This window comes from Bos javanicus, chromosome 16 (genome assembly GCF_032452875.1).
Source record: "Bos javanicus breed banteng chromosome 16, ARS-OSU_banteng_1.0, whole genome shotgun sequence".
In the NCBI taxonomy this organism is placed as follows: domain Eukaryota; kingdom Metazoa; phylum Chordata; class Mammalia; order Artiodactyla; family Bovidae; genus Bos; species Bos javanicus.
In genome coordinates this window covers 81,522,228-81,545,722 of record NC_083883.1, presented here as the reverse complement: position 1 = coordinate 81,545,722, position 23,495 = coordinate 81,522,228, and the positions used below count along the sequence as shown (strand labels likewise).

The following is a 23,495-nucleotide window of genomic DNA, read 5'->3' as shown; positions in this document are numbered from 1 at the left end:
GGGGCCTGGCGGCAGGCAGGGGTGGGGGGATCCCGCTGTGCCCTAGGGCAAAGGCAGAGGGTTGGTCTCTGGCTTTGTGGTCCAGAGGCGTCGGCCCCTCTCCGTTTCAGACTCTTGTCCCTGTTTCTCCCTTCCTAGTTCTCCCTCGGAAGAGGGATGAGTGCCCGGCCTCTGCACCCCTCAGCCCCGGCCAGCACTACGGCCCTGGACGAGAGTCTAGACTCTGGGCCTAGAGGGAAGGAACTCTGCGCGTGAGAGGTGCTGAACTTGGGGGCTGAATGCTGGCCCCCCCCACTCACACAGTCACACGCTGGAATCTGGGGGAGTGGCCTCAGTCACACGCTGGAATCTGGGGGAGTGGCCTGTGCTGAACTTGGGGGCTGAATGCTGCTGCCCACCCCCCCCACTCACACAGTCACACGCTGGAATCTGGGGGAGTGGCCTCTGGGAGGCGGAGCCCCCAGGAGGGCGCTGCTGCCCCTGGAAAGCCCCCATCCCTCCCCCACTCCACTGCCCCTTCCAGCAAGCTCACAGCTCTCATGCCCAGATGGGGCAGTAGGATCAGGCTGGCTGGACCCCATGCCTGGGTTCAGTTAGAATGGACACTGGGGAGGAAGCAGACACTTTCCCTCCCCAGGCCTCCTGCCAACCTGGCTGCTCCCATCAAGTCCCCCCCAGAGCAGGACACCGGTCCCCCCATCCCCAGAGCAGGACACCAGCACCCCCACCCCGAGGGCAGGACAGGTGCCAGGCTCCTTTCTGACAGCTTTATTGACGGGGTGCAGGTCAGTTTGAGCACAGCCCGCGCTGCAGCCCTGGGTCCAGGCAGCGCCACGTGGCATCACCCTCCGTCTCTGGGGTCAGCGGGCCTGGCCCGCCCCGTCCTCCTGCTGCTCTGGACCTGGGGCCTGGAAGGGATGGGTGGTGTGGCCAGAGGGGGAGGGTCCCAGGAAAAGGGTGGGGCCCAGGTGGGCTGGGGCAGGTATCCAGGTGAAGGCAAGCTGCATGTGCCTCCCTCCCTCAGGGTCAAGCCGGTCATGCTGAGGACGATTCCGGGGCTCGGCTGCGCTGGAGGCGCAGCACCCCCATGCCCATCCCCCACAGCCTCGGGACCCAGGCTGGGCAGAGACGCCCTCAGGTTTGGGCGGCCATAAGTTCAGGGGTGTTTCATCAGGGCCCTGCCACACGGGAGCTCGAGCCCGGGGAGGCCAGACCACGTCCTGTACTGGGGCCCTAGGGCCTGGCTTGTGCCCCCCCCCCGCCCCCGCCCCGAGCTGGGGGGCACCGTGGCCCACAGCCTCGAAGGCAATAGGCCAGGGCAAGTAGCCCCTCCATTCGGGCCTGTCTGCACGTCCCCCGTGACTCCTGGGCGGGGACGCCCTGGGCCTGCTCTGAGGGAACTAGGAGGCCACCCATGAGGAGCACGGCACGCCCTCGCAGGGCCCCCGATGATGGATACTCAGCCTCTAAGGGCGGGAGTCTGTGGGGAGGGGAGGGCAGGGGAGGGGAGAGGTGGGGGGACACCCAGAGCCAGAGGCCCAGCTGGTGACACGGCAGGCCAGGCGGGGTGGGGGGGCGCCTGGGAGGGGGGCCTCCAGCAGACGCCCAAACCAAAGGGAGCCAGACGCCCTGGGTTAGTCCTTAGCTGAGGGAGGGAGGGAGCCTGGCAATCTCGAGGTCGCTGGGGGTGATGAGAAGCATGGCGTGGGCAGAGGGGCGTGGGTGCGGGGGGCTCACTCAGAGTGAACCAGAGCCCCAGCCCCCTGCCCAAAGCCGAAGCCCTTGGGCCCGAAGTTCTTTGCGTAGCATCCTGCAGAGAGAAGAGAGGGGTGAGGACCCCCACTCCTGCCCCAGCACCTGCCGGAGCCTCGGGGGCAGTGAGGCACACAGCAGAGCCCCCACAGCATCAACGCTGATAGTGAGGAGCATCCTGGCTATGCCCCTGCCTCTGAAATCCCAGGAGAAGAGCCATCTGCGGTCAGAGGGTCAGATCCCCGGCGCCCAGGCCCCGCCCCACCCGGCCTCGCCCTCCGGCTACTGACCCTTCCCACCACCCCCACCGGGGCTCCTTCTGAGCTGCACACAGAGGCCTCAGAAGACACTCGGGAATGGACTCCAAGGCTGGAACTGGCCGTCGCGTACGGGACTGACTGCCCAGCCCTCCAGGAAGGGAGGGCATCGAGGGGAGGCCGCTCACCTTTGCAGTAAATCTCGCCATCCTTGTCGGCCAGGGTGGTGGACTCGAGGCCTTTGCCGCACTTGGCACATCGGAAGCAGGACTTATGCCAGGACTGGGGAGGGAAGGAAAGAATTAACTCTGCTGCCCCAGCCCATCCCCTTGGAGGTGTGATGAAGACACCTGTGGGGTCTGCCCAGCCTCCCCCACCTCCCGGAGGAGGTGCTGGGGACCAGTGCCACAGCTGCCCCACGAAGGGCAGGCGGGGCCCCCCAGCTCTGTCCCAACTCCTGACCGGGACCCCTGGTGTGGGTGTGGGCTCGGACCCATCCTGGCCGTGGTTCCAGGCCAGTGGCCCCCTCACTTCTCACAGGGGACATGACATGCACGCTGGGGCCTGGCCGCAGGGCCGGCTTTTGTGGTCAGCAGGCCCCTGGAGTTCTCGAGGGCCCTCACTGCAGCGGGAGGCTGCAGCCGGGCAGGGGCCAGGTACAGAGGCGGTGCCTGGCACCCTGGAAGGAGAAAGGGTCCACGGAGCTCCGGGAGAAGGCCAGGGGCCACAGAAGCCCCGCTGCTCCAATGAGGTGCTCGGAAGCCACACAGCCAACAGCCCCTCAGGGGAAGCCGGCCCGGGTCTGCACCCCGTGGGGGCCAGCCAGACCCCAGGTCAGCTGCCAGCTCCCAGCTGACAGCTCTGCACAACCGGGAAAGCCAGAGGCCAGTGGTGGCAGACGGGACGAAATGAAACACAGCCTTTTAAGGCCAAGGGGGCTCCCTTGCACAGCTGCCCTTTCTGAGCTGGAGATGGGAAGGAAATGGCAGGCCCTGGGCTTCCTGGCAGCCAGGCCCACGCGTGTTGGCTCCTGCCCAGGGCTCTAGGGGCCTCGGTGTCCGTGCTGAGGGCACCCCTGCCTCAGCTCGTCCTCGGGGAAGCCCAGGCTGCCCCCCAGTCTCCAGGCAGATGGAGGACTGACCACCGCCACTGTCCCTGCAGACACAGTCGGGCCCCGCTGGTGGGGTCAGCACCTAAAGTCTTCCTGCTTCTCAGCCCTCCCCGGGGCACGGACGCTGGTCTCCTCCTGCCACCTCTGCTCGAAAGAGAACCCCTCCTCCGGAAGGGAGAGAGGGGCCCTCACTCTAAGACCCCGAGGGGGAATTGAAATGCTGATGCCTAGGTATTTTTTGGTGATTCCCTATTCTCATAGTGAGACACAGCAGAAGAAACACCAACTTAATCACATCTCCTGTTTTCATATCATTTAGTGAACAGCAAGGATCTTCACTTCAACCTCACAAGAACCCACAAAAGCAATGACGGTAATGGTAGCTGACTGGTGTCGCCACAGCCTGGGCACTGCACTGCACTGGGCTCCCCGCACCGGCTCCGTTCAGCTTTAAAGCCAGCTTGCCTGGCGGGCCTGCTGCGTGTGCTGCTTCAGATGCGGGGCTGAGGCTCAGGAGGGGATCCATCAGCCTAGGCTTCACAACAAGCAAATGGCGGTCATCCTGCTGGGTTTACAAACCTCTCCCAATGGACAGAGGTGGAAACAAGCTTCAAGGCGTAACATGGCCCCAAGAGGAGGCACCAGCAGTGGCGGCCAGCTCCTAGGAGTGGGCAAACCTGGGCTTTCACCTGTAACACAGGTGCAACTCCCTCCCCAGCGGGCCTGAGGGCTAGTCGGGGACCAAGCTTGGTCTAGACCCGTCCTGTGTGTTGTCCCCTGTCCACGTGCCCAGCTGCTGCTCAAGGCTGAGAAGCCCCAGAGGCCAAGACTCGGGTCCAGAGAGGCTGCAGACAGGCTCCAGGCCCCGCGGCGTCACCCTGGCCACATCTGCGTGAATGCCCAGCACCATCTCCGGGGCCCTCCTGAAGAAGCCTCTCCTGCGGCCCTCTGACAGCTCATCTGAGGGCCACCTGTCCCTGCAGCCTCTCCGAGGGAGGGTCCCATTGCACTTTGGTGACTGGGGGTGGGGTCTACTACTGGAATATTGCAATGGGGGCAGGCAAGACAGCCAGACCAAGTTTGCCTCCTAGGAGGCTCTGACGGGCCTGAACCTTGGATAACTCTGCCCTGGGGGCACATGAGTGGGTTTCTGTGGATTTGGGCTGGTTCTTAACATTTCTGTATCACAAATCCTTTTGAAAATGTGATGAATGCTATGGATCTTCTTCCCAGACAGAGATGTGACCCCCACACAACGATGCACATTCTTTTCAGGGCTGGTGTGCGTGTACCCTTAGAGCTCAGCAGACCCTGACTCTGGAGACATGGATCGATCAGAAGCTCCCTAGGAAGCGTGTTTGCTGTTGTTCAGTCAGTCAGGTACTTCTGCCCCTTTGTGACCCCCTGGGCTGCAGCATGCCAGGCTTCCCTGTCCTTCAGTATCTCCCAGAGTTGGCTCAAACTCATGATGCCATCCAACCATCTCATCCTCTGTCGTCCCCTTCTCCTCCCGCCTTCAATCTTCCCCAGCATCAGGGTCTCTTCCAGTGAGTCGGCTCTTCACATCAGGTGGCCAAAGTATTGGAGCTTCAGCTTCAGCATCAGTCCTTCCAAAGAATATTCAGAACTGATTTCCTTTAGGATGGACTGATTGGATCTCCTTGCAGTCTAAGGGACTCTCAAGAGTCTTCTCCAGCACGATTTGAAAACATCAGTTCTTCGGCACTCAGCCTCCTCTGTGGACCAATGATGAGGCTGCTATGATGGGGGATTCAGCTCCCTGGAGACTGGGAGGCACAGGGGACAGGCAGCCTCACAGACAAAGGGACCCCTTTCCTGGTGGGCTCTGAAATGAAGGGGAAGCTACATCAAGGGCGCAGGCTTCCCTGAGCAGTGGGAGCACACTTCAAAGCCCCGGAATGCACGGTTCAGGAACATGTGTGCCACCCCTCCCTACCCCCAGCATGCCCGGCCTTACCTTCCCAGCGCCAATCACCTTCTCGGCTGCATAGACGGCCTGGCTGCACCGCGGGCAGCGCTCAGAGCCCCCGACCTTCTGGGCGAACTTGGACGTGTTGGGGTTGGTGGTGGGCCTGTGGCCGGGGGCCCTGCTCAGGGAAAAGCATGCGGTGAGGGGACGTGCAGGGAGCGACAAGGTGGAGGGGACAGGCCTGGAGGGCGCCAGCCGCAGGCACCCAGCCCAGCCCGCCGCACGGCTGTAGCAGCCAGGGCTGCAGAGTTGGCTCTGCTGATGGGGGACGCACCCAGGGCCCAAGGGTCACTTTCGCCAATGGGGGACCCACCAAGGGCCCGAGGGTCACCTCCGCCCATGGGTGACCCACCAGGGGCCTGTAGTATTCCTTCCCCGAGACGTCAGACTCCCCTCAGCCCCAGTTATAACGCCAGAGTCACTGACAGCTTGTCTGCTAAGAACTGGCCCCCTCTGCCCCCTGTTCCTTCAGCGCGTCTATTACTAGAGTCTTCCCAGGAGAAATCAGCTGACAGGTTGCTCCCACGGGGTGACAGCCTTGGTGTGGAAAGTCACTGTCACCTGCGACCATCCCAGGGCCAAGGGGCCGGCGGGCTGACTGACAACACCCAGCTCACAGCATGTCAGAGGTCAGGGGGTGCTGGGGGCCTAGTGACGCCCGTTTCCAGGAAGGGAACCGACACCCAGCGAGCCAGGCTGCGAGGTGGTCCGGCTCAGACCCTCAGTGGCTGTGGGGCACCTTCAAGTCACTGATACTGGCTGGGTTTTCTCATCTGTGGACAGAGGAGAGGGGCCCAGCAGTTCTCGGGGCTCCTCCCAGTGCATGGAAATGCGGCCACGGCTCCGCACGGAGAGGGGCCTGGCTGCTCCGGCCCCTCTGCGCTGCTGCTCTGACGGGGCCTGACGCACAGGAGGACCTCTGCTCTGGGCGGGGGTACTCACTCCTCATGTCTGATGCCGAGCGACTCCCCCTTGTCCATGCTCAGGGTGCCCGCGCCCTGCCCGTAGCCGTAGCCCTTGGGCCCATACTTCTTGCCGTAGCAGGACTTGCAGTAGATCTCCTCGCCGTGCACGGCCACAGTGGTGCTGTCCAGGTTCTTCTTGCAGACCACTGCAGGGGGGGTGGGGGCAGTGGGTCACGGCCAGCCCCCACTGCCAAAGCTCCCTGGGATGCTGCACACGCAACGTCCTGACCTCCCAGGAGCCAGGGGCCTGGCAATGGGGTTGGGGTGGCCAGGGAACTGGGAGGGGAGGAGGGCCTACGGATGCTGGCCCAGTGCCTCTCCTGGAGCTGGGTGGGCTTCCTCGCCCCCCCGCACCCTGAGAGCTTCCCGAGTTCATGGGGCCCCCAGGGGGTGTGCCGGGCCTCACTGCCCTCGACAGACACCGTGGGTCCCAACACAAGAGGAGAAGCAAGAAGGGCAAGGCCGTCCTGCTTCCTGCTATTCAATTCAGAAGGGACGCTCATGGGTGCGGGGGCAGGGCAGAGACGCTCCCGGGGGAAGGTCAACGTTTGTTCAGCACCCAGCGTGAACGGCTTGGAAATGAGATACAGGCTGTGCTCATCATGACAACAGGATCTGAAGTTTCTAGTCGGAAATCACTTGGCCACAGGTCAGATGCTGGGAGAATTCCCTGACTCGGGGCAAAGGGGGATTGGAATGGGGTACACTGGAAGGCCTGCAGAACTCCCGCAGCCTCCTGTGGGCCTCAGAGCGGCCCCGTGACCCAGAGTGAGACAGTGTGGAGCCCAGGGTCGCACGGAGCCCAGGCTAGCCCACGTCCAGGGAGCGTCCTGGCCAGGCTACACGCCTTCCCAGCCCCGTGTCCCCACCAGCACATGACAATGGTGCCCCCGAAAGATGGCTGAGAACTGAATGAGGCCTCGCTGGGGAAGTGCTCAGCGCAGTGCTCTGTGCACAGCAGGTCACCGTGAGCGCTGGCTGCCCCAACAGTGTGAGAGAGTCAGCACCCTGAGGGCCAGGCCCCAGAAGACCATCAGCGTCCAGCCCCGAGTGCTCACGTCCCATTGATGTAGGTTTGGGCCTAGGATAACAGTCGGGTTCCACGAAGGCCCTGAGATGGGGGAGGCAGTGTGCCCACCGGGACCACATTCTCAAACACGTCCTTCTGAAGAGGGACCCTGGGAGCAGCCAGCCTTTCCTCCTCTCGAGGAGCACTCAGCTTACCTCCATGCCCCTTGCCACTTCCTTTGCCTTGAGATAGATTCCTCCCCCCACCCCCACCTCCACCGTGTGGCTCTCAGGATCTTAGTTCCCTGGGCAGGGGCTGAACGTGGCCCTTGGCAGTGAAAGCATCGAGTCCTAACCACTGGATCTGTAGGGAATTCCCAGCCTTTCCCTTGCCTTTAAAGGCCAGCTCTCTGCCCCCACCCCCACCCCTGGGCCAGGTTGGAGACTTCAGACTAAATAAGGACCCTCTGGTCCTGCTTGTGAGATCCCCATGTTCTTCCAGCACGCGGGCAACCAAATATGGGCCACCCCGCCGCCTCCCCAGGGCTTGGCTCCGGCCTGGAGGAAGCAGGCACAGCAGGCCAAGGGCTCCAGCATTCCCTTCTAGGGTGGGAAGCCGGGAGTCGGCCTGGAACTGCTTCCCGTAAGACCCAGAGTGACCTGGAAATTCCTAAGACTAGACAGGAGGCTGTGAGTGAGACAGAGCAGCCCGGGGGCTGAGGTCTCCTTGGGCGACCTTCCCTGCAGGGACCTGGGGGTGCAGCTGGCGCCTCCCAATGTCCCCGCAGCCTGGCGCCTACAGGCAAGGGGGTGCCGCTGTGGGTGGGGCTGTGAGCACCCTGGGGCGAGGCCAGACCAGCTCTGCCTTCCCATGGGCTGACCCCAGGACAGGGCTGTCACAGCTCAGGGACGACGCAGCCTCAGGGCCGATGCCCACAGAGCCAAGGCCCCCCACCCAGGCTGGGGACTGTTTGCCACTTCTCGGACACTGGGGTGCACGCTGCAAGCCCAGCCCAGGGTCCATCCCATCCCCCCAGCCCCGCGCCCCTGGCTTCCCTGACTGCCCAGCTGGCGGCCACTCCTCCCCGGCAGCTGCCATTGGTGATCAAAGCCACATGTGAGGTGGAGAGGGGTCCTTGGAGCCAGCAGTCTGGCCCCTCTCCCTGGCCAGCAGCAAGCCCTCTTATGCCCTCTGAGGAAAATCAATGGCCTGAAAATTCCTGAGCGCAATGAGCTGCTGATGACACCACACGGCTGTCGGCCTCCTCTGGGCCGGATGTCAAAGGCTCTGCCCAAGCTCGCTGCCCACCCGCGGCCGGCACAGCCCTCGGTCAGCCTCGGCAGGCGTGGGACGCATGCTGCCTGCTCTGGAGGTGGCTTCTGGCTGGCCCAACCACAGCCGGTGGGAGCCGGTGTTCCTTCAGGGCAGGTGGCCCCGGGGGATCTGTGTCCCGCTCGGGAGAACGGGCTCCGGAAGCAGTGAAGCCACGCTGGGGGGTGCAGGGCCCGGTTCCCAGACCTCCCCAACAGGCTGGGGCCACCCCGAGTCCCAGTCTTCTTGCTGGGGATCCTCTGTGTCGTGTGTGTGTGAGCATGCGCATGTGTGTGGACATGTATGTGCAAGTGTGCATGTCTGTGTGCGCATGTGCACGGGTGGGTGGGTGCATGTCTGTGTGTGCACACGTGTGTGTCTGTGTGGATGTGTGCGCGTGTGCATGTGTGTGTGTGCGCGTGTGCATGTGTGTGTGTGTGTCTGTGTGTTTGTGTGCGTATGTGTGCATGTCAGGGAGCAGCTATCATTGACTGAACATTCACAACTGCTCCAACTGCTCCTTTTGTTTTCTGACCCCTTCCTCTCAGTTCCCGCAGTCCTGCCCCAAGAAGTAGGTGTTGTTTTCTCCCCTGTAATGTTGAGAAAATGCAGAGAGAGAAGGAGGCACCTGGCCCTCAGCATCCAGAGAACAGAAAGGGAATTCACATCTGGACTCTGACCCTCTGGTTCTGAAGGCTCGGGGCTTGGCCGCCACGCTCCTGCCCACCCAGCGCCACTGCCTGGGCTCAGGGGAAACAGGTCACCTCCTCTAAGCCCCTCAGCTCTGAGCCCATCAGTCAGGAGCCTGCGGACATCTCCCCGCCTCCAGGGCCCGGTGCTCAGGACACCTGGGCCCCAGCCGCACCCAGCACCCCAGGCGCCCAGGCGCCTGCCCACCAGGCAGTGAACGGGGCCCGTCTCCTCCCAGCCGTCGGGACGACATCAACATCCCCTCACGCGGACTGTCGGGCGGAGGTGGGGGCTGAGGGGAGAGGCCTCCCACCCAGAGATGCCAGGGGAGCCCAGCCCCTCCCTAGACACGGCTGCCCATGAGGCTGCTGCTGGTGAATTTATCTTTGAGGGATAGCTGACATGTTTATGTCCATTGCCCAAGGACGTGAACTCAGGCAAACTTCGGGAGATGGTGAAGGACAGGGGGGCCTGGCGTGCTAGGGGTCCATGGGGTCACATGGAGTCGGACACGACTGGGCACCTGAACAATAGTTGTTGTTGACACACTGTGTTATGAAGTGTCAGCTGTCCGACACCAAGACTCACCTTTTCTAAAGTCGCTCACCTGTGACTATTTTAAGTGCTGCTGTGCTCCCTGTGCTCTGCAATACATCCTCGTAGCTTTTTTATCTCACATGTAACAGTCTGTACCTTTTAATCCTCTCCCTGTCTTGCTATCCCCCCACTAGTGTATCCTCTGCATCTGTGATTTCTGTGGCCTTTTAACAAAGGGTAATCTGGGTCCAGGGGTTGGTGAAACCCTGGGCTAAAAGTGTCTTGCTCTTAAGTGCCAGGATTGTGGTAGGGAGAGAGGGAAGACAAAGTGAGTGGGAAGTTTTCCCCGCAGGGTCTTTCCGGCTTGGCTCTCAGGCCCTGGTGTGTCCACCCCCTCCAGCTCCTCGGGCCAGCCCCCCACAGCCCCCGCCTCCGCCTTAGAAACAGCTTCTGAGGAACACAGGGGCCCTGAAGCGCCTCCCCGCCCCCGCTGCGCTCCTGCCAAATGTCAGGCTGTTTACAACCGTCCCTCCCAAGGACCGTCCCCTAGGGCCCGACAGGCCGGTCATCCCCATGGCGACAGCCGGCCTGGGCGGGCACTCACAGCACAGGAAGCAGGACTTGTGGAAGCTGCTGCCTTCGCACTGGACCTCTTCAGCAAAGTACACCGTCTTCTGGCACACCCCACACTTCTTGCCTCCTCCCCAGTTCGGCATCCTGCAAGTGGACACAGAGAAGGGAATGAACTTTCCAGGGAGGTGGATACCTGGATGGCCCAGGACAGGGCCTGGGGCAGAGGCCTCCCCAGCAGGCAACCTGGGGGCTTCCCACCCTGGAGCCCACAGGGAACTGCTGCGCAGCCACTGTATTTTCAGCGACTCTCCCCTCTCCACCCGCCAGCCCTCTAGGACATAAACTCCCACAAGACTCAGGCTGTCGTAGAAACAACAATAAAGCCTTTGCTGTGTGCATCCAGGCAGACAAATCTCACAGCAAAAGAAACAGGTAAGCTAGAACTCATAAAACACAAACTGTCTGTGTCGGGTCTCAAACAGGCAAAACTCACACTGTCAAGGGAATTACACGTGTGTGAGAGAGTGATAAAGACAAGGGAGTATCAGAGACTACTGACTTAGATTTGGCACCTCGAAGACAGAAAAAGGGGTCCGCCAGGGGTCATCACATGGGGCCTCCTGTTGTAATTATTCTTCAAACTACGCAAATCAGTTCAGTTCAGTCGCTCAGTCGTGTCCAACTCTTTGCAACCCCATGAATCGCAGCATGCAAGGCCTCCCTGTCCATCACCAACTCCCGGAGTTCACTCAGACTCAAGTACATCCAGTCAGTGATGCCATCCAGCCATCCCATCCTCTGTCGTCCCCATCTCCTCCTGCCCCCAATCCCTCCCAGCATCAGAGTCTTTTCCAATGAGTCAGCTCTTCACATGAGGTGGCCAAAGTATTGGAGTTTGAGCTTTAGCATCAGTCCTTCCAAAGAACACCCAGGACTGATGTCCTTCAGAATGGACTGGTTGGATCTCCTTGCAGTCCAAGGGACTCTCAAGAGTCTTCTCCAACACCACAGTTCAAAAGCATCAATTCTTCAGTGCTCAGCTTTCTTCACAGTCCAACTCTCACATCCATACATGACCACTGGAAAAACCATAGCCTTGACTAGACAGACCTTTGTTGGCAAAATAATGTCTCTGCTTTTTAATATGCTATCTAAGTTGGTCATAACTTTCCTTCCAAGCAGTAAGCATCTTTTAATTCCATGGCTGCCGTCACCATCTGCAGTGATTTTGGAGCCCAGAAAAATAAAGTCTGACACTGTTTCCACTGTTTCTCCATCTAATTCCCATGAAGTGATGGGACCAGATGCCATGATCTTAGTTTTCTGAATGTTGAGCTTTAAGCCAACTTTTTCATTCTCCTCTTTCACTTTCCTCAAGAGGCTTTTTAGTGCCTCTTCACTTTCTGCCATAAGGGTGGTATCATCTGCATATCTGAGGTTATTGATATTTCTCCTGACAATCTTGATTCCAGCTTGTGCTTCTTCCAGCCCAGCGTTTCTCATGATGTACTCTGCACTATGCATATAGGTTTATAACAAAAACTATTTATTTATTTGGCTACACCATGTCTTGGTTGCAGTATGCAGGATCAAGTTCCCCAACCAGGCATCGAACCTGGGCCTCTGCATTGGGAGTGAGAAATCTTAGCCACTGGACCACCAGGTAAGACACCAGTTTAGTTCAGTCGCTCAGTCCTGTCTGACTTTTTGCGACCCCATGGACTGCAGCATGCCAGGCTTCCCTGTCCATCATCAACTCCTGGAGCTTGCTCAGACTCATGTCCATTGAGTCAGTGATGCCATCCAACCATCACATCCTCTGTTGTCCCCTTCTCCTCCCGCCTTCAATCTTTCCCAGGGTCTTTTCCAATGAGTCAGCTCTTCACATCAGGTGGCCAAAGTATTGGAGTTTCCACTTCAGCATCAGTCCTTCCAATGAATATTCAGGATGGATTTCCTTTAGAATGGACTGGTTGGATCTCTTTGCAGTCCAAGAGACCCTCAAGAGTCTTCTCCAACATTACAGTTCAAAAGCATCAATTCTTCAGTGCTCAGCTTTCTTTATAGTCCAACTCTCACATCCATACGTGACTACTAGAAAAACCATAGCTTTGACTAGACGGGCCTTTGTCAGCAAAGTATTGTCTCTGCTTTTTAATATGCTGTCTAGGTTGGTCATAGCTTTTCTTCCAAGGAGCAAGCATCTTTTAATTCCATGGCTGCAATCACCATCTGCAGTGATTTTGGAGCCCAAGAAAAGAAAGTCTCTCACTGTTTCCATTGTTTCTCCATCTATTTGCCGTGAAGTGATGGGACCGGATACCATGATTTTCATTGTCTGAACGTTGAGTTTTAAGCCAACTTTTTCAGTCTCCCCTTTCACTTTCATCAAGAGGCTCTTTAGTTCTTCTTCACTTTCTACCATAAGGGTGGCGTCATCTGCATATCTGAGGTTATTGGTATTTCTCCTGGCAATCTTGATTCCAGCTTGTGCTTCTTCCAGCCCAGCATTTCTCATGATGTACTCTGCATATAAGTTAAATAAGCAGTGTGACAATATACAGCCTTGACGTACTCCTTTTCCTATTTGGAACCAGTCTGTTGTTCCATGTCCAGTTCTAACTGTTGCTTCCCGACCTGCATATAGGTTTCTCAAGAGGCAGGTCAGATGGTCTGGTATTCCCATCTCTTAAAGAATTTTCCACAGTTTATTGTGATCCTCACAGTCAAAGGCTTTGGTATAGTCAATAAAGCAGAAGTGTTAGGGGAAGCACGCTGACTGAAACCACCCACCCTGGCCAGGCACCATAGTAACCATTTGCATGAGTTGTGTTATGACAGGAGATCCTGATAAGGAATAGGGAACTAATAAGCTGCCACCAACCGGAAGAGTTAGGGAAACGTTGAAAGGAGACACCGCGTGTCCATCCACTTCCCAGAATCCCTCTCGCTAACATCCATCTTGGCTGAGCGATGCGTGCACCACCAGGAAAGACTCTGAATTAGAGTGATTGGCCAAAGACCACCTGGAAACTAATCCCATCACCATAAACCCCAAGACTGCGAGCCACGCGGCAGAGCAGTTCTCCTGGGTTCCCTTAACCTACTGCTCTCCACCCGGGTGCCCTTTCCCAATAAAATCTCTTGCTTTCTCAGCACATGTGTCTCCTCAGACAATTCATTTCTGAGTGTTAGACAGGAGCCCAGTTTCGGGCCCTGGAAGGGGTCCCCCTTCCTGCAACAGAAGTAGATGTTTTCCTGGAACTCTCTTGCTTTTTCGATGATCCAGCAGATGTTGGCAATTTGATCTCTGGTTCCTCTGCCTTCTCTAAATCCAGCTTGAACATCAGGAAGTTCACGGTTCACGTATTGTTGAAGCCTGGCTTGGAGAATTTTGAGCATTACTTTGCTAGCATGTGAGATGAGTGCAATTGTGCGGTAGTTTGAGCATTCTTTGGCATTGCCTTTCTTTGTGATTGGAATGAGAACTGACCTTTTCCAGTCCTGTGGCCACTGCTGAGTTTCCCACATTTGCTGGCATATTGAGTGCAGCACTTTCACAGCATCATCTTTCAGGATTTGAAATAGTTCAACTGGAATTCCATCACCTCCACTAGCTTTGTTCCTAGTGATGCTTCCTAAGGCCCACTTTACTTCCCATTCCAGGATGTCTGGCTCTAGGTGAGTGATCACGCCATTGTGATTATCTGGGTCGTGAATATCTTTTTTGTACAGTTCTCCTGTGTACTCTTGCCACCTCTTCTTAATATCTTCTGCTTCTGTTAGGTCCATACCATTTCTGTCCTTTATTGAGCCCATCTTTGCATGAAATGTTCCCTTGGTATCTCTAATTTTCTTCAAGAGATCTCTAGTCTTTCCCATTCTATTGTTTTCCTCTATTACTTTGCATTGATAACTAAGAAAGGCTTTCTTATCACGCCTTGCTATTCTTTGGAACTCTGCATTCAAATGGGTGTATCTTTTCTTTTCTCCTTTGCCTTTCGATTCTCTTCTCAGCTATTTGTAAGGGCTCCTCAGTCAGCCAATTTTTTTCTTTTTCTTGGGGATGGTCTTGATCCAAACCTCTGTCCATAGTTCTTCAGGCACTCTATCAGATCTAATCCCTTGAATCTATTTCTCACTTCCACTGTATAATTGTAAGGGATTTGATTTAGGTCATACCTGAATGGTCTAGTGTTTTTTCCTACTTTCTTCCATTTGAGTCTGAATTTGGCAATAAGGAGTTCATGATCTGAGCCACAGTCAGCTCCTGGTCTCGTTTTTGCTGACTGTATAGAGCTTCTCCATAAGCTCTATAAGTCCTCGCATGTAGGTTTTATATGCTCTTTTGTATGTAAGATTTAGCTCACCAAAATTTTTTTCTTTAGCCACATCACAGGGCTTGCAGGATCTTTCTCCCCGACCAGGGATCGGACCTATGCCCTTGTATCGAACGTGTCAAGTCTTAACCCCCCAGGAATTTCACCCCCCCAAAAAAACCTCAATTTTTTTGAAAAAGCAGGAGTCAGACACAGAGGGCAGGACTGAAGCTTTAGAGCTCATTAGGTGGGGGGAGGGGGAAGCATTTGCAAAATCCAGTTTTCCAGTACCACCCCCAGCCCAATGAATCATGACCTCTGAGGATGGGGCACCAGAACAGGAATATTTAACAAGCACCCAGCTGACTCTGAAGGCAGTAGCCTGGGACAAGTTGAGAAGCTTGAGGTTGGTTCTGAGCTGGGGTCCTGAGGCCAGGTGGGTTTAGTCCTTTCCTGACCCTGCCACTCACTGCTGTGTGTTCCTTGGGCAAGGGAGCTAGCCTTTGTAAACCTTCGTTTCTGCATCTTAAAATGGGGACCAAAGCAGAAGCTACATCACAGGTTACTTCTGGGGAATCAGGGAGGCATGGCTTAGTGCCTGACACAGGGTGAGTTCGGGGACCCAGGGCTGCAGGGTCAGAGCCCAGGATCAGGGATGGCGACCCTTCCAGCTCTTTGGACAGAAGTGTACGGAGGAGGGACTCCATGGCAGGACTGGGGTGCTGGGAAACAGTGGGGGGCCAGGGAGGAGTACCCTCCATGGGAACTCGGGTATGGGCACCCGGGGTGGTGCCGGCAGCTGGAGTCTGGGCAGGGGCAGGGGGCATGGTCCCTTCCACCAGGGGCTTCCCATCGGATGCAGTTCAGGGAGGAAGCTTGCCCCCGAAATGTCTCTTTGCTATGTGGATTATTTCAAGCTGAAAACAATCAAGGCCCAAAAAACTCAGGAAGAAACGTCAATCTTCCCTCAAATGCCTAAAAGAATTTCGACAGAGGGCCAGTTCCGCAATACTGCAGTTTCCAGAGATCTCTGTGAAGAACACAGGCCGGGTGTGGTGGGGAAAGCGGGCAGGGCCAGGAGACCAGTCCACTCTGTGGCCCCTTATCTCTGCCCGGCCCAGCAAACACTGGTTTCCAAACATTTGCTTTCCTTCTCCATGTCAACTGGCTTCTCGCCTCTGAAGTCCCAAACCATTGCCCCAGCTTCCTCTTTTGTCTCTAGCTGAGCATGGTATTTAATGTGAGGGTTTGGGCCCCTTTGGGAGTTACTCGGTTTTTTGGGTAGACATGTTATTAAGCTTTGATTTGCTCCTGTTCATCTGTCTCAGGTCAAGGTAACTCTTTTCAAGTCAGAAGGAGCTAGGAGGGCGCAGGGGGATTTCTTCCCCGACGGGGACACAGGTGTCGGCTCAAGGAGGAGGCCCGGTCCAGGTTCACTGCCACGCCCTCAAGTCTGCGTGTGCCTGGCACACAGGCGTGTGTACAGGAGTGTGCGCCTGGCACACAGGTGTTCACACAGGTGTCTGAGACGTCGCCCCGCTAACGCTCAGAGCTGCAGCCCAAGGCCCGCAGTATGCTCACGGGGGTGTGCGGGCCGAGAGCAGGCTCCTGTGGGTGAGGGGTGCAGGGAGCTGGGATGCTCACTGTCCACGGCCTCTGCTCTGTCTCCCCGTCCCGAGGGTTGGGGTTCCTCTGGCGCCACTGCTCTTGTGGTCACCCCGCCGAGCACTTCCACTGACCTTGACCTCTGCTCTGAGTCCAGGCTCACACACCCAGTTTCAGGGAAGCACCTCGATTTCAACACCAGCCACCTGAACTCATCACCTTTTCTCTCCAACATGCTCTTTTTCCTGACTGTCCATTTTGTTGCTGGAACCATAATCTTCTCTGATCACTAAGGAATCTCATCCTGAACCCCAGAATGGGGAGGAGCTCTGTACCCCACTCCACCCACTCACCCCAAACCCTGACCTCCCCGCCTCTCCAGGCCTCTTCTCACCACTGAGGTTCACTGACCCTCAACAGCCCTCTTCTCCTTGGGAATCAGCCCAATTTTCATCCAGGGCACTGGACCTAAGCTGACTGCCAAGGTTCCCGGCTCGGGGCTCAGCTCCCATAGCGCCAGGGCCGGTCCCTGAGGCCCCACTGTTCCTCCGGCCCCCTGTGGTAGGGCTGCAAAACCATCTCCATGACGGACAGTTAGGTGGTGTAGTGTGGTCATCACAGTCGGCCTAACCTCCAGCCGCCTCCCGACCCTTCCTTGCTGCAGAACCCCATTTGAATCAGGCAGACCCCGCTCCCTCAAGTGACCCCCAGGAGGTGCTCAGGGCAGAGCTGGACCCAAAAGTCACTCAGTGACTCCAGCCCCCTGAGGCGTGGTGCAGGCACAGCCACGAGCAGAGCAGGGAGTCCTGGGGGACGAGCCGGTTCCCAGAGAGACATATGGGTTCCCTCCTGCCTCTTGACGGGTGCCGGGACGTGACCCCCGAACCCCAGCCCTCAGCATTCGGCAGACAGCCTGTCCCGAGCCTGCAGACCCACTGTGTGCCGGGCAGTCTGCAAGCACCATCCACCATTCCTGGCCACCCGGAGGCGGGGACCTGCCCATGGCATGGATGAGGACATGGGGCGGGGGAGGCCTGCAGTCAGGGCTGCGGTGAGGTGGCCACCCAGCCCCGTGCTGGCCCTCTGCGCTTAGTGGACAGGGCTTGGGGACATGGGGACCCAAGGGCTCCCGCCTCGCCTTGTCCCGCCCCTGAGCCCACAGGCTTCGTCCTCCAGCCCTGGGACACCCCTGAGGGGGGAGGTTCCCTGACCACGCGGTGGGGAGCTGTTCCCAGCTGTGGTTTGTTCCCGACACAAAAGCCCTCCTCCCTCGGGAGGCGCACGTCCAGCAGGGCCCGGGAACCCGAGGTGGGAAACTGCTCGGCTGCCTCCCAGCCAGGGACCCCCAAACTGTGGGGAGGTCCCCTTCAGGAGCCCAGGGGACAGACAGGGCTCAGCACCCTGGGGCAAAGAGCACTGACCCAGGCCATGGGCGCCCCCGCCCTCGTGAGGACCCCTCGGGAATCTATGGGTTGAGGGGGCTCAGCTGGGGGCCTGGCCACCTCCTTTCACCAGGGAGGTTCCTGCTCCACCCACTCCCTCCTGCCAGCCTGAGTCCAGCTGACGGAGCCCGAATGCCTTAAAAGGAAACCTACTTCCCAGACCATCTGGAGTTCAACAGGGACGCCTGGCTCCCTCTCAGCTGCCTCCTCAGGCCTGGGGGCAGAGCCCCCCCGCCCCCCGCCCCCACAGGAGGGGAGGAAGCGGGGAGGGGTCCAGGCAGTGCAGAGTTCAGGAAAGGGGATCTGGACCCATTTCTTCCCAGCCGAAAGGTCAGGCTCCCTTCTGCGCTTGTGTGCTCCTCCCTAGGTCAGGCCATCCGCTGACTCCGAGTCTCATTCTGAGGGTCGGGGGGAAATGAGAGCAGCGGCCCAAAGGCCTGGCGCGCCGTGGGTCGCGCTCCTGAGGCACCCCCGGGCTGGACGTGCGCTGTCCTTGCCCCAGGCCATGTCTGCTCTGGGTGCCGACCCTGTGGTCACACCAGCCCTGACCCCCCGGGGGGGTTTTGGTTTGTCCACTTCACCGTGTCTACAGTTCCCACTGAGCAGTGGGCTTCATCTCCTGTGGGATGGCTGGAAACACCCGGACAGCTATTCCCCTGAAATGTCAAGGCCTTCAGGGCTGCCAGAAGCTAGAAGCCCGGGACTGGATTCTTCCGACCAGCGCCCGGGTCGGCCCGCTGCCCCCAGCCTCGTCCAGCTGCAGCATGAAGACTGGCTCGCGGCTCCTCTGTCCTGGGAGCAGAGACCCGGCCGGGCTCGGGGCTGCGGAGGACAGACGCTCACGTTCCGCCAGCAGCGTGCGAACATCAGGCCGAGGTGATGCCCAGGGCGCTCACAGTTCAAGTCTAAGAAACCGGCTTGTCCGCCAGCGTCTGCGGGAAGGTCTCCCCTCCTCAGATCAGTGACCTGATGGCATTCCCTGCCGTGTCTTTGTCCCCAGTGGAAAATCCCAAACTTCTCTGTTCCAAAGCCTCCTGCTCCCCAGGGACAGAGGGCAACTCCTGGGCCCAGAGGGCAGGTCCCCTCCAAACAGTCTGGCCAGGAAGGGCTCGCCGGGCCGGGTGGTGGGCTGGGCGAGGCCTGGCCAGGCTGGGTGGTACCTGGCCAGGTGCACACGGGAGCTGTCATCCTTTCCAACCTGCTGCTCAAGCCTTTCCCTGCCCCCACACCGGAGGGCAGCCAAGGAAAGAGGGGTGCCTGGAGAAACAGAGTCCGGGAAATGGTCCTGCCCTGAAAGGTGTGGTCAGTCACTGCTGGGGCGCAAGGACCGACATGGGGTGCAGGCCCGGCCTCAGCGTCACACAGTTTCTGGAACTCTGCAGGCAACTCAGCCCGCCAGCACTCCTGTGCGGACCCCACAGTGCTCCAACCCCGTGTCACCCTGCTCCCTGTCTCTCTGCTCTAAGTTCTCTCTTCAAGCCCAGGCCCTGAGGCCCTTGCGGGGCGGTGACTGCGCCCATCATGCTTTTACCAGCCGGGCACTCCCCACAGGGTTCAGAATCTGAAGGTCAACAAAGGTAGAAACAGCGGGCTAGGATTTAAGCATTTTTAAACTGTTACAGGAAGCCTGATATTATAACAAGGTCCCATAGATTAACCAACAGATAAAGCGATGTCAATTTAGTAACAGTTGGTTACCCATGCTGAAAAGGTCTGAATTATTTTCCTGGATTAAATTTTTAAAAGCAAAAACAAAGCACATGAGCCCTTAGCCTGTGTAAAACAGGCTGCTTGCAGCTGACAAGTCAGGCAGCCCCCGCGGGCCCTGCAGAAAGGCAGCACCGCAGAGGGGGGTCTGCTCGTCTCGCGTAGGAGTCAGACGCTGTCTCCGGCCCTAGGAAGCCGCAGAAAAGCTAACTGCCTCCGTATTTACACTCTTTACCATACATGGAATCACTCGGTGATGACGTCAGACGAATTCCTGGGGAGCTGCGTAGTGCAAGCCCAGCGTCACCGCAGAAATTCCTGACCACTGGGTCTGTGGGCGCCTCCCCCCTCCCTACCCCCAGCAAATCCCTGACCACTGGGTCTGCAGGCACCCACCCCTGCCCGCCCCAACCCAGCTCTGCCCCTGGCTTCTCCTCTGGAAGGCTCTTTTCCAGGCTGCTTCTCTTTCTTGCCAACCTGACACTGAAATCCAAACACGCATCAGACTTGGTGAAAGCGCATCCCCGGGACCCAGGCCCCAACTTCCGGGAGGCCCTCCCCTCTCCCCACACCGTAGAGGACCCAGTGGTGGCAAGTTCTAACCCGACTCCTTCCACACTCACACTAGCAGAGCCCTGTCCTCCCTTAAGCAGTGTGTAAGCTGCTGTAAAGCTCTTTGTAAAGCACGTCTGTCTCAGGAGTGGCGGATCTGTCCCTGGAGAGCTGATCAGAGACAGGAAAGGCAGAGTGACCCGGAGGCTGGGTGCAGGCCTGGAAGGTGTCTGCCTGCGTCTCAATAGCAGCCTTGACCCTGAGTGAGTCACTGGTCACCTCTGAGCCCCAGCTTCCGCCCCACCTCACAGGCTGCCCCAGGCGAGTCGGTGAAAGACACAGGCCAGTCCCGGGCTGGGGAGCACAGACGTCAGCCAGCTGTTCTCTCGGGAAAGGCCAGCTCTCCTGCTCAGGGTCGTGACTCTTTCCTTATTTGCCGACACGTCCGAGGGTGGCAAGTGGCGACCTTTATTCTCCTCGGTGCCTCAATATATCCAATGCACGACTCCCCCGTCCTCTCCAACCCAACCTCACAAGAAGCCGGCTTACAGAAACTTCAGCTCCAGCAGCCTCTCAAAGAAGCCTCCCCAGTCTGCCTTCTACCAGGAGGCCCACGGTTAATGAAAACCTGACCTGGGCCTCCGTGCCACACAGGCGCGCCGGGCCAGCACGGGTTTGCAAGGGTCACGCGTGCCCAGCAGGGCAGCTCGGCTATGAGCCCACGTCTACCCGTTCACTCCCCAAATGTCTACTGCCCGCCAACCAACACTACACTCCCGGCCAGGAAGGCCCTGCCAGGACCACAAGGCAGAGAGGTCTGCTGTGAGAGAAGGGACACCTGGGCCAGGAGGGCAGGCGCTGGGTGGCCCAGGGGTGGGAGTGTGGCCTGCAGACCTGTGCCAACGGTTTCTCCCCAGCGACCCCCAGACCCTAAAGGGCCAGCGCTGCCCCTCCCCCTCCCAGCACGCCCTCTCCGCAGTAACCCTCCTTCCTTGTCCCTGTCCGCCTCCTCCGCCCCGGATTTCCTCCCTGCAGGACCGGGTCCTTCCCTGGGAGACGGCCGGCAGTGCAGGCTTGGATCCAGCCACCAGGACAGTCTCTCTGGAAAAAGGTGGCCGGGGTCCCGAGCCTGAGCCCACCTTGACCCTCAGGGGCTGACAGTAAGTGGCGGCAGGGAACACGACCCCCAGGGAGTGCCCGGATCCCAGGGGCTCTCTGAGATGACAGGGGGCGGCCAGCTCCTCTCGCCTCTCCAGCTTCTGGGAGGCAGGAAGGCTGGGGGCGAAGACAACCGGCCCCGCCCTCCCAGGACCGCGGCCAGAGAAGCAGAGCCCCGCGTCCAGGCCGGCAGAGTATCCGGGTCAGTCTGCCTCGGCATCACCTCTACAAGTTGAGGCCCCGCTTCCACCAGAGCCCCGCGGGCCTCCAGGAGCTACTGCGACAGGACCCCCAGGCCAAGTCCCCCCAGCTGGGAGGGGCTGCACACCCGTCCACGCCCAGGAGCAGGGGCGGGGCCCAGGCCTTCAGGAAGGGGCGGAACCCACTCCCGCTACCGTCTAGCCCGGGGTCTCGATCAGATCACAAACGGCGGGAAGGGACGAGCATTTGCAGCATACTCGGCAGCTGTGAGCGCCGAGGACGCGCCTGCCTGCACGCTGCTTGTTGGGTAACGGGTTGCAACTTGCTTCAAGTATGCTCACAGCGCCCCTTACTGCCCCCGGCCTTCGGGACTAAGGCTGCAAACACTGGCTTCCTCCAGGCTTCGGTGGCGGTCCCCGCGCCGCGCCAAGTCCCGGGGCGTCAGGGGTGAAGGCGGCGGGGCGACCTTCATCTAGCCCTTCGCAAAAGGGGAAACTCGCACCCGCGCTCCGGGCACAGCTGTGCCAGGCGGGCCCCGCCCGCTGCACGTTCCCCCGGGCAGGAGGGGTGGCACGGATGCCCTCATCCCCCGCCGCACAAGGAGCGTCAGTAAGCGCAGAATCGCCCATTGTCCCACCGCGGGACCCGCCGGGGGAGGGACCCGAAAGGGGCCCTGCGCTAACTGGAAAGAGAACCGCGGCCACTTCACCCCTCTCCTCCGCCCGCGCCCACCCTGCGCCCCTTTTTCTTGCGACCCTCCCTGTAGCATCCCTGGAGGCGGCGGCGGGGCTGGAAGGCCAGGGGCGCCCTGAGCTCGCGGGCAGGCGCTCCGGCGGGTAGGGGACTGGGTGCTCGGCGGCGCGCGGGCCGGGCGTCCGAGCCCGGGGTGCACTCACCTGGCAGCGGCCGAGCGTGGCAGGCGGCGGGCAGGCGAGAGGGCGGGCTCTGGAAACGAGGCTGGGCGCGCCGGCCCGCGCGCAGTTTTGTTCCGCTGGGGGAGGGCGTGTCCGGGCCGCGCCAACCCACAGGCTTTGCACACCGCACCAGGCCGGCGCCGATGTCACCGCCCCGGGCTGATGTCACGGCGCAGGGCCGCCCCCAGGTCCGGGCCGCGCCGGCTGAGCTCCGGGGACCCTCTGTGCGCCCCGCCGCAGGGGAAGCAGCGGCTCACTATGCCCGGAACTTCTCAGCGGTCCCGGCCGCCGGACGAGGGTGGAGACACACGTGATCCGTGATCCACGATCCAAGAGCCCAGATAAACGTGTGCCGCAGGAGAAGGGGGGTTGTCGTGTTTGGTGTCCTGGTAGCAGGAAGTCAGGGACACGGGGAGGGGGTGCCGCGCCCCGGTTAGGGCACCATTCCCCCTCCCAGGTCTGATCCCGCCCCTTCCGCATACCCGCTGGTCCCCAGGCTTGGACGGCCCACCCCTAGGCCTCGGTCCCAGTCTGTGAAAGGAGTATAATCCACAGGGAAGTGGGGTTGTGGCGGGCAGGGGAGATCCTATAGGCTTAGCAAGCCTTCAGCAGTGCCCTTCAGTGAGGATCACCCTGCCTCCAACAGCTCTGTCCCCTTGGCCTTCCCCAGTCGAGGAGCCCCCTCCACCCCCCAAACAGCAGCTCTGAGAAGTGGGGGTGACGCTGGGCTTTTTTTCGGGCCTTGGAAAGCTGCCCTGGGGTAGCTGCCAGTGAGTGGGCCACCCAGGGGTTCTGCTGCGGCATCTCAGAGGCGCACAGCTCTTTCCTGGGTGCAGGAACAGCCCAGAAACCCAGTGGCCTGGACAGGGAAGGAACACCCAGGCTCCTGGCAGGGAGGACCCTGGTGGGGAGCAGAGAGCACCAGGCTTTCAAGGAAGGTGCCATCCCCTCCCAGATGGTCCTGCCAGCCTCTGGCTGCCAAGGCTCACTGCCCTTTAGGCTTGTGGGTCTGGACTCAGAGGGTCATGGAATTCTGAGACAGTAGTGTGCCCGGGACCTGGGGCGCCTCCAAAGACAAAGCGCTTTCTTTGTGTTTGTAGTTTTTGTAGCTCATTCACTGCGTTTCTAAGTTGAAAGGGAATGCCATCTGATTCTCCAGGCTGGATGGCACAGCTGGCACAGACTGCAGCCTGAGCAGGCATGTGGCACACTGATCTTGGGTGCCCACTGCACTGTGCTGTGTCCACTGGGTGGGCGTTGTGTGCCCCTCCCTGCTGCCCTCTTGGCGGCAGCGTCTCTGGAAAAGGATGCCTCCTCTGCTCAGGGCGGTGCACTGGGGGCAGGCCCCTCCCCCAGGTCACCTGGAGATACAGATGCTGTGTCTTCCAGCCTGGACAGGTGT

At 59.4% G+C, this 23,495-nt stretch overlaps 1 protein-coding gene across 1 annotated transcript; it reads right to left on the bottom strand.

Annotated features, from left to right (window-relative positions):
* Positions 1-753: 753 nt before the first annotated feature.
* On the bottom strand, positions 754-22,572 carry CSRP1 (cysteine and glycine rich protein 1). Its single transcript, XM_061383773.1, has 6 exons — positions 22,076-22,572; positions 10,227-10,339; positions 6,053-6,221; positions 5,099-5,228; positions 2,198-2,291; positions 754-1,810 (listed from the first exon to the last, which is right to left on the bottom strand). The coding sequence occupies exons 2-6, from the start codon at positions 10,336-10,338 to the stop codon at positions 1,734-1,736; spliced, it is 582 nt and encodes a 193-aa protein (XP_061239757.1). The 5' UTR covers position 10,339; positions 22,076-22,572; the 3' UTR covers positions 754-1,733.
* Between the last annotated feature and the right edge of the window lie 923 nt (positions 22,573-23,495).

What these genes read in the sequence shown, in the direction of transcription:
- CSRP1 (XM_061383773.1), bottom strand. Translation starts at nt 10,338, where the DNA reads ATGCCGAACTGGGGAGGAGGCAAGAAGTGTGGGGTGTGCCAGAAGACG. An exon ending in CTCGGCATCAGACATGAGGA is followed by an intron (nt 5,229 to 6,052) that starts GTGAGTACCCCC and finishes TTCCCTGAGCAG; the next exon opens with GGCCCCCGGCCACAGGCCCA. An exon ending in AGGTGATTGGCGCTGGGAAG is followed by an intron (nt 2,292 to 5,098) that starts GTAAGGCCGGGC and finishes TTCCCTCCCCAG; the next exon opens with TCCTGGCATAAGTCCTGCTT.